This window comes from Abramis brama, assembly GCF_963993115.1.
Source record: "Abramis brama genome assembly, chromosome: 18".
Classification (NCBI taxonomy): Eukaryota; Metazoa; Chordata; class Actinopteri; order Cypriniformes; family Leuciscidae; genus Abramis; species Abramis brama.
This window is the reverse complement of record NC_139980.1, coordinates 30261501-30276472: the sequence shown is the minus strand read 5'-3', so window position 1 is coordinate 30276472 and position 14972 is coordinate 30261501. Positions and strand designations below refer to the sequence as shown.

The following is a 14972-nucleotide window of genomic DNA, read 5'->3' as shown; positions in this document are numbered from 1 at the left end:
TCGTTTTAAAGGGCTAGACTAATTCACACATATTTTATTATTACTATAAGTCAATGTACATTCAGAACAACATAAAAAACATAAAAAAAATTACCAATTTAAAAGTGTCGTTAATGGATGTTACACACAGCACACTATTCCAGAATCTCATAATAATTGAGGTCATCAGAACGGAATGTTGCCCAATATTATATTTCACCACGGGTTGACCATCGCGCATATAGTTAAGCTGATATGACAGTGGGCGGAGTGCAGTAGCGCTGTAGTCTCTCACTCTGTGTCTCTCTCTCACACACTACTGTAGGAACTATCCGCGCGAACAGAATGGGTGTTGAGATTGAAACAATATCTCCAGGAGACGGTAAGATGCTATGATCTAATAAGTTCGAATTTCAAATTCCCAAACGTTCTATCTAGAACGACTGGCGAATTCGAATATTGTTTTGATACATTGTAGCCGTAAAAGCGGAATTTCGGGAACATTCTGTCGCTCTAATTACATAATCTTTTAACATTCTTGAATTTTCATTGCATATTATTTGTTGTAAAGAAGTCAACACTAATACAGATTCAACGAAATACCCATCGCTATGATGAGGATGTTTCCGCTCACTGTCGAGTCAGGGATTTATCGTGTGTCTGTGCCCAGCAGAATAATGTGCCATGCGTGCCAACACTCTTCTCATTATGATTCCTCACTGCTCTGTCAGAAATGTGCCTTCAGGATTTCCTCTACAACATGCTTGTAGAATGATTTTGCTGATGAAACGCAGGTAGATGCTGTTGATCGTGTATGTCTCAGATGGCAGCATTCTCGCCCTGGCTAGACATGAGCTTTGATGTTAATCCGAGGGGGGTTTGCGGGATAATTTGGCACAGTTGGCAGAGTCTCTGCTGGTCTGGTCTAATGGCACAGTAAGGTGCTGTTATGTGTGCCACTTGTTGCATTACCTGTTTGCAGGTGGCAGTGGCACCAAACTGACCGGTTGGCCATGATGCCACTTCATTGACACAATCCAGAATTGTTGACATTTATATATGGATGTATATCTTGTTTTTGATTGGCCAAACTGATATAGAGTATAACTAAAAGGGGTCTGTAAGATTTTTATGCTCACCAAGGCTGCATTTATTTGAGCGAAAATGCAGTAAAACACTAATATTATCAAATATTATTACAATTTAAAATTTATATAAATTTAAAATTAATTTTTTTCTGAATTTCCATCATTACTCCAGTCTTCAGTGTCTCATGATCCTTTAGAAATCGTTCTAATATGATGATTTGCTGCTCAAGAAACATTTCTTATTATTGTCAATGTTGAAAACAGCTGCTTAATAATTTTGTGGAAACCATGACACATTTTTTCTTTGATTAATAGAAAGTTCAAAATAACAACATTTTTGTGAAGTATATTTATTTGTAACAACCTAAAAGTCTTAACTGTCACTTTTGATCAATTATTTTGTCCTTGCTGAATAATATATATATATATATATATATATATATATATATATGTGTGTGTGTGTGTGTGTGTATGTATATATACAGTATATATATATATATATATATATATATATATATATATATATATATATATATAGACACACACACACACACACACACACACACAGAGAGAGAATACTAAATTATCTTTAATATCTAAGTACAAATGTGCATATCATTTCATGTGACACTGTAGGCTATCTATATCATTTATTTATTTTATATAAAGCTTGCCGATATTGCACCAAGAAAACATCAAAGGTAAATCCAGTCTATGATTTTAAATTATAGACTTTTTACCCCAAGTTATTTTATTGGGCTATTACTTTACTGTATTTAAGTCACTTTGGCTAAAAACATCAGAGAAGTGACACTCTTGTAACACTCAACATGCCTATATGCTTAAAATGGTTACATTTGTGTTTATGTTTTTTTATACTCAGAATTTGGGGCTGAGAGTCTGATTATTCATTTATAAGTTTATATGGACCAATAGGAGGCCAGTGAGTCATAATAATGAGCATTATTATGAAATGTTAAATAGAAGCTGTAAATAAGTGCTGGAGTGACCATGAGCTCATATGATTTTGACACCTTTCAGTCGTAAAATTCTTGGCACAAGTCATCAAACTCAAGAACTGCCTACCGAGGTCACCAGTGTCAGGAATGAATGCGGCGTAATGGCGCTTTTATTTTTCTTGCTCTGCTCTGGTCGCTTGCGTCTGTGGGACGCTCTCGACTGACATCCTATCTCACCAGCCTGCTGTCATGTGGCTCACATTCCTGTCCAGCTCCCACACATTAATCAGACACCACCTCCACCACACACACACACACACACACTTTTTCTGATCTGCCCTGGTCTGCAGATAAAGACCATACCCAAGTCTCATGACTGTAGGAGCTGCTCATGGATTTATAAGCGTTTTTATTGATCCCTTTAGGGTTTGTGGATTAAATTAAGCTATTTCCACAATTATTTGAACAAGTTTTTTCCACTGTGGTCTATTATTTGTGTATCTATTTTAGACAAACTCTTGTTGCATCCAAAATTGCATAACTATTATATAGTAGGTGAAAAGAAGCATGTGACTAAAGAAGCATGTCTGAATTTACATACTCATAAAAGAGCAGACAAAAAGTCCCCAGATGACCTACAACTTTCAGTGTGCATATGACAGACACTTTACTATCCCATGAGGCCACGGTAGAGGATTTATGAATGACAGTGAAGCGACGCAACTGATGCTTGTGGGTCATATAATAATGACAACATGCTGAATGTAGTACGTCTGGATTGCATTCATACTACACACACTCATACTATATAGAACATACTTTTTAACGGTCGTGAAGTAGCTAATTATTATTATTCAAAATAAGGACCTAGTCAAGAGAGAATGCGATTTTCGAACGCAGCCAATGCTAATCAGAAACTGTGGTTGATTTCATGCCAATCAGACCTTTCTTCCTGTTTGGGAAGCTGCCAAGGGGACCAAATGAAATACAGTCAATCTGTTAAAAGCCTTAGAAGTGATCATTGTACATACAGTTTCCTGGTAACCCTTGTTACCCAGTTGACTGATTAAGACGTGAGTCTTGAAGCTGTGTGTCAGCCAGCCAATAAGATTGGACATCGGACGATCAGTGAACAGTGTCGTCTTTACTAGGAGTTAATGAACTGAGAACATTATTACAAGTTGATAAAGCTTCTTCATCACCAGACTGTGATGGTGCCAGTGGATATTGCGGTATGTAAGGTTCACATGATTCTCTGCACTAACTGTCTCATTCTCTTCTTTCTTCACAGGAAGAACTTTTCCGAAGAAAGGACAGACATGCGTTGTGCATTACATAGGTAAACTATCTGCTGATGTAAATGCTCACATATGTTGTTTGTTGGAGTTTCGCTTAGACGACTGGTGCGCCCTGCAGACGACCAACTCAGACAGACGGGAAACAGGATGTCGATAACAACATTCTGTCTCCTCTAGTTTAATGTTTTCTTTCCTCTCGGGTATCCCAGTGAATTTCCCATTCTCTTTGAAAACACAGGTAGAATTTGCAGTTCTTTCCCTGTATTGAATTGCTTGGTCTTTAACTACATAAATAAGCCATTATAATTATTGCTTGAACTATTGTGCATGACACACAGTACGTTGCCAACTGGATCAGAAAATCGATGCCTTTTGCACTCATTATGTTCATACCGTTGCCGATAATACAATAATACAACAAAAAATCGTATAGAACCCAAACGTTTCAACTGTAGTGATTATTTTTGTCTCTGTTGGACAAAATTGATATTTCTTACGGAATATTTTTAATACTGCCAAAAAAAGACAAAAATATGATTCTTTCCTGTCTTTTCAAAGGGATCTGCACTAGGATTGATGTAAACAGTTTGAGAGCGAACTCTCAGTGTTATTATGAGCTAGATTCAGGCAGCTCTGACTGTGAGATCATTAGCACTCAGAGCAGCAAACAGGGTCAGACTCACTGCAGACGTCGATACAGCCCTTCTGCAGCACTTAATATAGCACTGCAGGGCCTTTGCTGAGAGCCCTCGAGCCCTCGAGCCCTGGAGTGAACCAGATACAGAGACAGGCAAGTCATCACTATTCAGCCACAGTCTTTTTGGATGAAATGGACAAAAATCAATAGGGCAAATGATTGGAGATTCGGAGCAGGAGGAAAGTTTGGGCTTAAGATTTAGAATTTAAAATCTGTCTGCAGTGACCAGATACAAAATTATGTCAGATGCCATAAGCAACAGAAAGCGTTTTCTAGACCATTTATTTGTTTATTTTTGTTTAGCTCATATCAGAGAATTAAATCAAACAATGCAAATGGGTGACTAAAAGAAAAGCTTTGTGACTGACTGTCACTTGTACACCATGTGTCCTAAGATGACACAACAAAGTCTGCATAAGACTATAAAAGCTTCTTTTCATGGAAACCAGAGTAATCAGCCTCAGCTGTGATGAATGATTGGTGTTACACTGAGACACTGAATATAATGCTGTATGGCAGGGATAGGCAACTCCGGTCCTGGAGGGCCACTGTCCTGCAGAGTTTAGCTTCAGCCCTGATAAAAACTCACCTGCCTGTATCTATCTAGTAATCCTGAAAACACTGATTGCCTTGTTCAGGTGTGTTTAATTAGGGTTGGAGCTAAACTCTGCAGGACAGTGGCCCTCCAGGACCGGAGTTGCCTATCCCTGCTGTATGGTAAATACTCACTTATGACACTTACATTAGCAAGGTTTTGTCAGGGTTGAGGTAAAGGGTGAGATGAGGACTCAGAGATGCAGAGATATTAGCAAATATTTAATAAATATTTTATTTGTTAAATAAAAAATAAGACAAAAACTACCCCATAGGGGAAAACAGGACCAGTCAGCTTGACTTGGCAGGATAAGACTCGGTAGCAGGACACAACATGGGATCAGGACACAAGGAATGTAAGGCTGGCCACACACTTAAAGAATTTAAGCCCAATTTTGAGCCCAATTTGCACCCCCAATTGATCGAGGGGGCGTGGCCAGATTCAGTGCTTGTCGCAAGTAGGGCTGGGCATCGTTCAAAAATTTTCGATACTGATACCTTGACTTCGATACCGGTTACTGAACGACACTTTTTCCGAAACCAATTTTATGAAATCTGTTTTAACAAGATTACATTACATTACCTTTGGTTTTATTTTTTCAGTTTGTTGACTTTTTTTTTATGACTCAATGACTCATATATGCCTCGTGGTCAAGCGCACACATAAAGCTTGCCGCAAAGCACTGGCAAAGTGCTTCATCAGATTTGTCGTGTTGCCGGTCTTGGCAGCAATTATCTTAATGCCAATATTGCATTGTGCACTGTTGGCATCGAGCCTGGTGAAATGTAGCCACACTTTTGATCTTTTCCACATCTTTAACATCTATGGGGGTTTGGGACGCTTACTCACTACGTATGAGTTCTGGTCGTAACCGGCGTAAACTAGTGTTTTTCCTTGATGTCTCGCCACAGCCAATCATGCTGCATGCTTATATTGGCTCACTTCTTAGGTATCGAACAACAAGAGATTTTTTGATACTCGATGGTATCGAGGCAATATCTAACTCGATATTGCTAGTCGCAAGCGACTTTGCCCAATTTTTTTTTTACGTAATACCTGCGATAGCCAATGAGAGTGAGCAAGCTTCACCAACCGAATATTGCGTGCTTCTAAACTTGGCAGCCACAAACATGCCACGAAACTGGAGTATTGAGAAAGAAGATCACCCCTATTCTTTTATTCTCCTTTGTTTTTCTTACAAAACTCACACCAGGAGAACCAGCTGACGACGTTGATCGTCCTCTATTTTTTTTTTCTTCTCAAGTCACGTTTGATCTCGCGAGTCTCCTTGAGATCTTCTCTCACTGTGAAAATGTTACTACAGTCGATAGGTGTGCGGTCTCGTGGTCCGGACGAATCTCAGAGTTTGTGTATTCGAATGATTAAAATGCTAAAAATCGGTTGAAACTGCCCTTATGTCTGTGGTCTCCCACAATTTTAAAATTGGTTAAGACGTGAAAATCGTCTAGTGTGTCCCAGGCCTAAGACAACAAACACAAGCAGAATAAATGTGACCCTGGATCACAAAACCAGTCACAAGTTGCACGGGTATATTTGTGGCAATAGCCAACAATACATTGTATGGGTCAAAATTATCCATTTTTCTTTTAGGCCAAAAATCATTAGGATATTAAGTAAAGATCATGTTCCATGAAGATATTTAGTAAATTTCCTACCGTAAATATATAAAACATTTATTTTTGTGCTGCACAATCGCGAACATAAATTGACAACTTTAAAGGTGATTTTCTCAATGTTTTGATTTTTTTGCACCCTCAGATTCCAGATTTTGGAATATTTTTCCAAATATTGTCCTATCCTAACAAACCACACATCAATGGAAAGCTTATTTATTCAGCTTTCAGATGTATAAATCTCAATAAAAAAAAACTGACCCATGTGACTGGTTTTGTGGTCCAGAGTCACAAATAGCAAGCAAACAAGGCAGGTAATGAGGGAGAACAGGTGGGGCAAATGAACCAATAATCGGATAACAAAGATGGGGTTAAGACAATAGACAGGAGAGAAAATGGCCAAAGAAACAAACATGACAAGCCATGTGCTCACACCAAACATGAAAAAAATGTGGCCAATGAACACAATCACAACACAAGCCATGTGCTCAAACAGAACAAGAACAGGAACACACAGCTAGTTAGTAATGAGAACACTCATAAGCCTCGTGTTCACACAAAACATGACATGAAAGAAAACACAAGACAAAACAGAACATGAAAGCACACGGCTCCTGTTTTGACCATGCAGAAGAGCGTACGGCCCGTGCAAACTCGTGAAAAAATGAATTTTCAGCATTTATAGCATAGTCATGGCATTTTTCATATTTTCATTTTTCATCATCATTACTCCAGTCTTCAGTGTCACATGATCCTTCAGAAATCATTCTAATATGATGATTTGCTGCTCAAGAAACATTTCTATTATCCATGTTGAAAACATCAGTTTTTTAAAAACATTTTTTCCCCTTGGTTATATGGGTGTAAATGGAAGGGAAGTAGGGAACATTCCATTTTATAATTTTGCAAACATTATGGGGATGTTAATTCTGAATGGTCTCTTAAAAACTGAATAACTTTGAACAAAAGTTCTATTAATGTTACTGGAAAAACGTTTGTTCACAACTTTGAGAGAACCTTGCTGAGAACATTCTAAGAACATTCCATGTTATCTGGACAGGTTGTTTATTATCAGCAGTCATGGCCAAGTGAAACGGGATGGATTTTATTATGGGCTCATGCCTGAATTAGCAGAGACCCCCACCCCGTTGCACACCTACTATTCTCTGACCCAGGCGGGCAGAACAAATCAATTAGCCCAGTCCCGCTGGGTCTCCTGGGGTTTATTATTAGAGCACAGGAAGCCATCAGATCTCTCGTGACTGGCGGCTCTATTAATAACAATGGCAACACGATGTATAAATATGTTCTGAAGAGACACCCATGTGATTGGTGGTGGCTATAGGAGAGCACTGTAATGGTAATAAAGAGAAACCCACTATAGGTGTCCAGTTCCCAGGCATTCAGAGGCAGTAAAGTAGTGATGTCATGTGCAATTATTATGGGTATATTCCATTCTTTAGATTTTAGAACATACTTCCTTATGTTCGAGCCACAGTTCAATGCTTTTACCTTTTTTAAAGGAATAATTGACCCCGATACAAAAATGGTCTCTGCAGTTATTCTTACCTACTACACATAATGTAACGTTTCATACACTTCATTTTGTTGATGACAAATTTTCAACATCATTTTTTTCTCTTTGTATTTTTATATCATTTAAAAACAAGATTATCCCATTCAAATCTGTCGGATAAAATGCAATGTAGTCCGATCATATTACCTAAAATGCAATGTAATAGATTACGTTAGTAACTACAATTTTCATCATGTAATGAATTACAATTTGTAAGAAATACCCAGCACTGAAAACCTACTTTATTGCATGGATCACAAAGATGTTTTGCAGATGTTTTATTGTCCAAGCTGCTCTTTGTTTGTACAATAAATGTTTTTGGTCTTATCCGCAGCAAATTGTTTTTCATCCATAGTGCAAGAGCTTGTATAGTAATCATATTTGAAAAATAGGCTTTGAATCCCATCTGGAAATATTATACCATCCGGGCACATTTGGCTTTCCTTTTTCCAACTAAACTATGATTCTACATGCTGGCATATTCTGGCATTCTGTATAGTATGGATAGTCTGGAAATTGGGATGCAGCCAGGGTTTCAAGTTCTGGGAATGAGTTGTACAGGTCACCACTCAGCAGCCTGTAATATGAGACTGAGTTAGTGTGGAGATTATTGGACAAAATGAAGACCGACACCTTTTAAACGTCAGTAAGATTTTCTTCTTTGAAAGAAATTAATACTTTTATTCAGCAAAGATGCATTAAATTGATCAAAACTGGCATTAAAGACTTGAAAAAGACAGAAAAAATCGATTTAAATTAAAATATTAAAGAATCCTTAAAAAACGTATCATGGTTTCCACAAAAACATGCTTTAAAAATGTATTATAACAGTCATGTTTCTTGAGCATCAAATCAGAATGATTTCTGAAGGATCATGTGACACTGAAGACTGGAGTAATAATACTGAAAATACAGCTTTGCGTCACAGAGAAAACAGTTCTTTTAATTAGTAATATTTCACAATTTCACTGTTTTTACTGTATTTTTGATCAAATAAATATAGACTTGGCACTAAAAAGTGATGTCTTATATGTGCTGTTTTTTGATGTTGAGATAATTTATCAGAAGTCAGCTGCATTTTTAATATCAACAGCTAAGGATTAAAATAGGAGCATTAATATTTATTAACATCAATATTTATTAACACCATCATTTTATTGAAATACCAAGTATTGTTTGACTTAATCATCATCCAGCACCATCTGAAAGCACTGTTTTAGCTTTCTCTCTGCATCTGATGTTTCCGCCGGAATACTCTTGTTTGATGATACATGAACCCATGAGTTTGCCATGCCACGTGGTTTTCTGCTGACATGTTTTTGAGTTGAAATGTGCCAACAAATCTATAAGAGGCAGGTGCATTCAGGTAGCGTGTGCATCTGATTACATTTGACGCTGACTGAGAGAAACCGACTGCCAGCTCGGGTAGACAGATACTGTAAGCTGAGGTAAAAATAACCATCCTGGCCTCCGCCTTCACACTCTTTCCCACCGATCTCTCACGCACACGTTCAGGATCCAAGATTGACTTTAGGGGTTGCGATTTGATCTGATTTATTTTGGATTTGACAGACAACATAATCCAAAAGGATAGCATGTTATAGTGTGAACACTTATTTCCAACATGGTCCTTGGTGTTTGAACATTTAACACATGTTCTGTGTTAGATGCAATGTTTTTTTTCTTTTCTATTGTGACATATCCAAGTGAAACGGCTTTTTGAAAGAGAAAAAATGTTGGGTGGAACTTGATTTTGTCCATGGGGAATTGAATGGATGGTTGTGGTTTGCTATTGGTCGATCTCATGAGTGACAGGTTGCCCCGCCCTCATGCCGCTAAACACATCATCAGAGAAGAGAAGAGACGTTGCTGCAGGAGGGAGGGGAAGTTCTTCTGATTAAAGTTTACGAGGCACATTCATTTTTTATAAAATATGCATGGATAAATAATTTATAATATATGCTGGGATATTCCATTAAAAAAAATTAATTCAATTCAAAAATTCTTCATTGCGTTCTCACAAATAAAACAATTGTCTCCAAGCAAAACTACGCAATATGCTCCAGGTCAAGATGTCCTAGGCTTTTGGCCACTACTGTATATAGTATATATACAAAAAAACATGACTTGATTTATACTTATATTTGTTTTTGGAGTATTTTTAAATTGATGGACAATTATAACAGTACACCCTAGGAACAATTTAACAACATGCTAAAAACTTGTGCTCGGGCAAGCACTATTCACATTCTGAAAATGTAAAAATCACGTTTATAAATGGTAATTGTACAGACTGATAAAATTTCCAAAGGTTTGATAGAGCAACGCTGGATAACTTCAGTCAGTTAAGTTCATTCATAAATATGTTTTAGTTCGTCCTTGTAGTAGAACAAGTTTCTGTTATAATATACTGTCTGGTTCTGGAATGGAGCCCACTCTGCAGATATCTTGGCGCAGAGAGCTTCCTGGAAGTCCCAGTGAAATTCAAGGGGGAGTGAAAGCTAATACTTTACTGTACTGTAAGAGAACCATCTCTCAGCAGAAGGAACCTTTATATCTCCCTCAGCATGGATCAAACTGAAATGAATGCTGAATAATGGTGTGTCAGACAGACTCCCCATGTTATAGTGTTTATTTTTCGCTGTTAAAAAAGGGGGGAAACACTTGGAACATTTGGAAAATTAAGAATTTTTAAAGTAGCACGTTTGTAACCATATTAATGTTCTATAATAATCAGCCTTATTATTGCCAATAAAGTCTTATTGTTTGTGAAATATTGTTTGAAAAAATTTAATATTTCATATGAAATATATTAAATATTATATTATTTGACATAATATATTTTAATAATTTTATTTTAAGATTTAGATTAGATTTAGGTTTGGATTTATTATAATAGGTATAGGTTTGGATTTTTTTATTAAGGTATTTTTTTTTTTTAAATTGGTGAAGTCAATTTAATATGGTAATTTGCTGATTAATAAAAAAATATCAATTAAAGGTGATATTTATTAAAGGTGAAATATATTTTTTATTTTTTTAATCGTATAATTAATTCATAATTAAAGTTTTAGTTAAAGATTATTTTCAATTTGATTTAAATTTTGATTGACACCCCAGTTAAAATATAAATGTATAAATAGGAGATATTTAGAATGGCATTATTTATTTGTTATTTTTTTGCAATTCTTATTTAAGTACTGTACATCTGACAGAACTAGGTAGCTTTTGTTGCTAAATATTACAATCTTTTATTACGCTTTATTTTACATTTGGCCTTTATGACTAAAGACCTATTCTTATATGCATGCTTAGACTATAATAATGGAGGACCAGAGTGTTTCTGTGTGCGTCTTCCTCTCTATTTCTCTTTTTCTTCCTTTGATATAGACGGAGGCAAAAGGTGACCTACTTGGGTGGCCGGCTGAATAATCTGTTGAATTAGGCCAGTGTTTCTTATTTCATTCTTTTTGTTCATTTAGATCACAAGAGCTCAGATTCCACAGGAGATTCTGATAAGCACAGAAGTGCTCCCTCTGATGGGTCAGCTGTGTGTTAGTGGACCATGCCTGATTTTAAAGCCTGAAGAAGACATCCTGAAGGAGTTTACTAAAGAGAAATTAATTTAGCATCGACCTCTTTATTACAAATTTTCTCTTATTTTCTAAAGGATTCACTTTTGGATTCTTACATGGCACAAAAGGAAATGTAAAGGAAAAAAAATCTATAGACTTACATTTAAATAGAAACTTAAGGCATGTCTGGAGACCAGAATATCACACAGACTTCTGGGGCCACCCAGTACACCCTAAAAACATCCAGACCACCCTAGCAGCCACCTAGCGACATCCTAACAACCAACCAGAACACACTAACAGCCACCTAGCAACACCTAAAAACCACCCAGAATACCCTAGCAGCACCCTAAAAACATGCAGAACACCCTAGCAACACCCTAACAATAACAACCACCAAGAACACCCTAGCAACACTCTAAAAACCACCCAGAATACCCTAGCAGCACCCTAAAAACATGCAGAACACCCTAGCAACACCCTAACAATAACAACCACCAAGAACACCCTAGCAACACCCTAAAAACCACACAGAAGACCCTAGCAACACCACAGAAACATTCAGAACACACTAGCAATACTCTAAAACATCCAGAACACTCTAGTAGCAACACCCTAACAACCACCAAGAGCACCCAAGCAACACCCTAACAACTACCCAGAACACATTAGCAACCACCTAAAAACACCCAGAACCTAGCAACACCCTAGAAACATCCAGAACACCCTAACAATACTCTAAAACCACCCAGAAGACTCTAGCAATACCATAACAACCAGCAAGAGCACCCTAGCAACACCCTAACAACTATCTAGAACACATTAGCAACACCCTAGAAACATCCAGAACACCCTAGCAATACTCTAAAACCACCCAGAAGACCCTAGCAACACCCAAGAAACATCCAGAACACCCTAGCAATACTCTAAAAAAACCCAGAAGACCCTAGCAACATCTTAGAAACATCCAGAACACCCTAGAAATACTCTAAAAACTCTAAAGACTCTAGCAACACCCTAACTACCCCCTAGAACCCCATAGCTTCACGGCCTGTGCAAAAGTTGCTTGAGAAAATGTCAAAAAATCTAGTTGTCACTGGGTATTACTGGGTATGACATCAGTACAAACAGCTGGGATTATTGGATCTGTTTGTGTGGGCACTCCACAGGTGGCGGATGGTTGATGTGGACTGTCTGTTTCACCAGCTGTTGTTTTGGGACCAGTGTTGGGCTGTCAGTTTTTTTCCACCATGTTGCACAGTTTGAATCTGCAGTTAAATGGACGCTTGAGGATGTTGTGCTGATGGTATCTGTTGAGCTCTTGGTCCAAGGCTGCAATTACTGTCTCCTGTGAGCCTGGGAACTGCAATCGTGCTTGTTTCTTCATCAGCTGCTTGTCTGTTTAGATGTGGCAGCATTTTCTCCTTAATCTTAGGATTAGATTTTTGCGTTATGAACAGTAAACGTTTTTAGGGAACCACCCAGAACACTCTGAACTGAGTGTTTCTCTTTTGTTCTTCAGAAAAGAAAAAAATGATAATTGTGTATTTAAATTGTATGCTATTAAATTGCAGGGATGCTGCAGAACGGAAAGAAGTTTGACTCGTCACGAGACAGAAACAAGCCCTTCAAATTCAAGATTGGCCGACAGGAAGTCATCAAGGGCTGGGAGGAAGGAGTTGCACAGGTATTCGAGTCTGATGATGTGCTGCATGTACTCCGGAGCTAATCTTTCTTTGGAGTATACTTGCTCTATAATATTTCTACCTTATTTCAGATGAGTTTGGGTCAGCGGGCGAAGATCACCTGCACCCCAGATATGGCTTACGGGGCCACAGGACACCCTGGTGTCATTCCTCCCAACGCCACCCTTGTATTTGATGTGGAGCTGCTGAAACTGGAGTAAACCCCTAGCTGCTACAGGGCTGAAGTCCTCAAACGGAGAAGGAGAAACACTAGTCCCCGCCCCACCAACAAAACCTTCATCATCTAAACACTCTAGACATCATCTTTTGTGTTTGTTTGCCAACAAATGCAATATGTAGACACACTGTTTAGTTACTTTAAATCTTTTCTACTCATTCTACTTACTATTTTGGCATCTCGTTTTCATTTTGCTACATGCAGTTTTTTTTTTTTTTTCATACTACATTTTCCTGAAGATATGTGAATACAATAGAATCATTAAATCAGTATTTTAATTTGTACCAGACTGAATCCACCGCCTTACTGAATTTAGTAGGGTCAGTATTCTACAGAAGGATATAATGGGTTATAATTCTGTATTCCGTGGGGCATTAACAACCACTGTCTGCATTGCCACTTTTGATAAAAGTATATCCTGCTGAATGCATGTGATATAAGGTTAATGTTACTGTATTTACTATATATTTTATATATAAATCCATCCCTTATAAATATTTGCTGTAAGTCTCATTCGTGGAACAAACTGAATATGTACGATGGAGTGCTTTGGCTTCAATGAACGTTTTATCAACTTGCTCTTAATAAAGACATTTGAACTCTTGGAACAGTGTAATGATGCTGCATTATTATCTGTTCTGCTACTGTGTATAAGATAAGAGAGTGCAGGAGATAAGAATATTTGGTGTTTCATAACTTGGAAGCGAGACATTACATTTTACATTAAACATTCATTTTTCAAGCTAATATTCTTCTTTAATAAAATACAAATTAAATTGGCTGAAAGAGATTCAATATTTAGCAAAATTATCAGTCGTTATGAATTGTAATAATGACAAATAATTGTGTGCAAACCTGCAGCGTATATTTATATATAACTTGGCATATGTCACCACCTGCTGGAATTAAGGTGACATAACGATTGCATGATATTCCATTGGACTGCCATATTGGAACGGTAAAAAAACACAAGTTGACTGTGCGTCTGCAACCGCAGTTAGACATATAGTGTGAATATCTACAGCAGATGATTTTGCTAAACTAACTAACAATACAGCTAGACGAAGGCGTCAGCTTAACACGACATGATGACCGTTCCAAGATGGCGGGCGCACCGACGTTTCTGAAGCAATCAATTGTGGTTTACGTATTTATATCTATGTAACGATTGTAAGGCCGTCAAAATAATAATCGGCGAGACGGTGACGTATCTCACTATACAAAACTAAACTATACTACACAAGCTATACTATAACTATAACTGTAATTTTGGTGGGTCTTATCCACAAAAACATCTAATATTTTTTAAAAAACACTAAACGGAACCTTTGATTCAAAGCCTCAATATCATCCGTGGAGTTATACAGTGCACATCCGGGTCAGAGATAATGCTGATTGGCTGAATCTGGTTTGTTGTTAAATGTGATTGGCTGGAGCGCAATACGCCTGTCAGCGTGTCATCATCAGTGTCTGGTAAATAGAAGAACGCAAGGTCAGAAATAGCTTTTGGTTTGCTCTTAAATATTCTGTTTTACAACATTATAATGTCACCGCTTGCATTTAAGTGTTATTTCGTCGGTCCTAAATGATCAATTATTGTTTGTATGCAAAGGCTCCAAACGGGATAATCTAAACAGGCCTGTAAGTT

The 14972-nt window shown here is 37.4% G+C and overlaps 2 protein-coding genes across 3 annotated transcripts in view; both read left to right on the top strand.

The window, feature by feature from the left end:
* Positions 1-212: 212 nt before the first annotated feature.
* Positions 213-13932, top strand: fkbp1b (FKBP prolyl isomerase 1B). The gene is made up of 4 exons (XM_084091251.1): positions 213-361; positions 3318-3365; positions 12976-13088; positions 13179-13932. The coding sequence occupies exons 1-4, from the start codon at positions 325-327 to the stop codon at positions 13305-13307; spliced, it is 327 nt and encodes a 108-aa protein (XP_083947377.1). The 5' UTR covers positions 213-324; the 3' UTR covers positions 13308-13932.
* A 576-nt stretch (positions 13933-14508) lies between these two features.
* Positions 14509-14972, top strand: part of mmut (methylmalonyl CoA mutase) — a 31140-nt gene continuing 30676 nt past the window's right edge. Inside the window, exon 1 of one of the 2 annotated variants that reach the window (XM_084090835.1) lies at positions 14509-14816. The gene's annotated coding sequence lies outside the window, so the exon portion shown is untranslated. Of the gene's footprint in view, positions 14966-14972 lie in introns of both variants that reach the window. The other variant, XM_084090836.1, reaches the window with a different exon arrangement.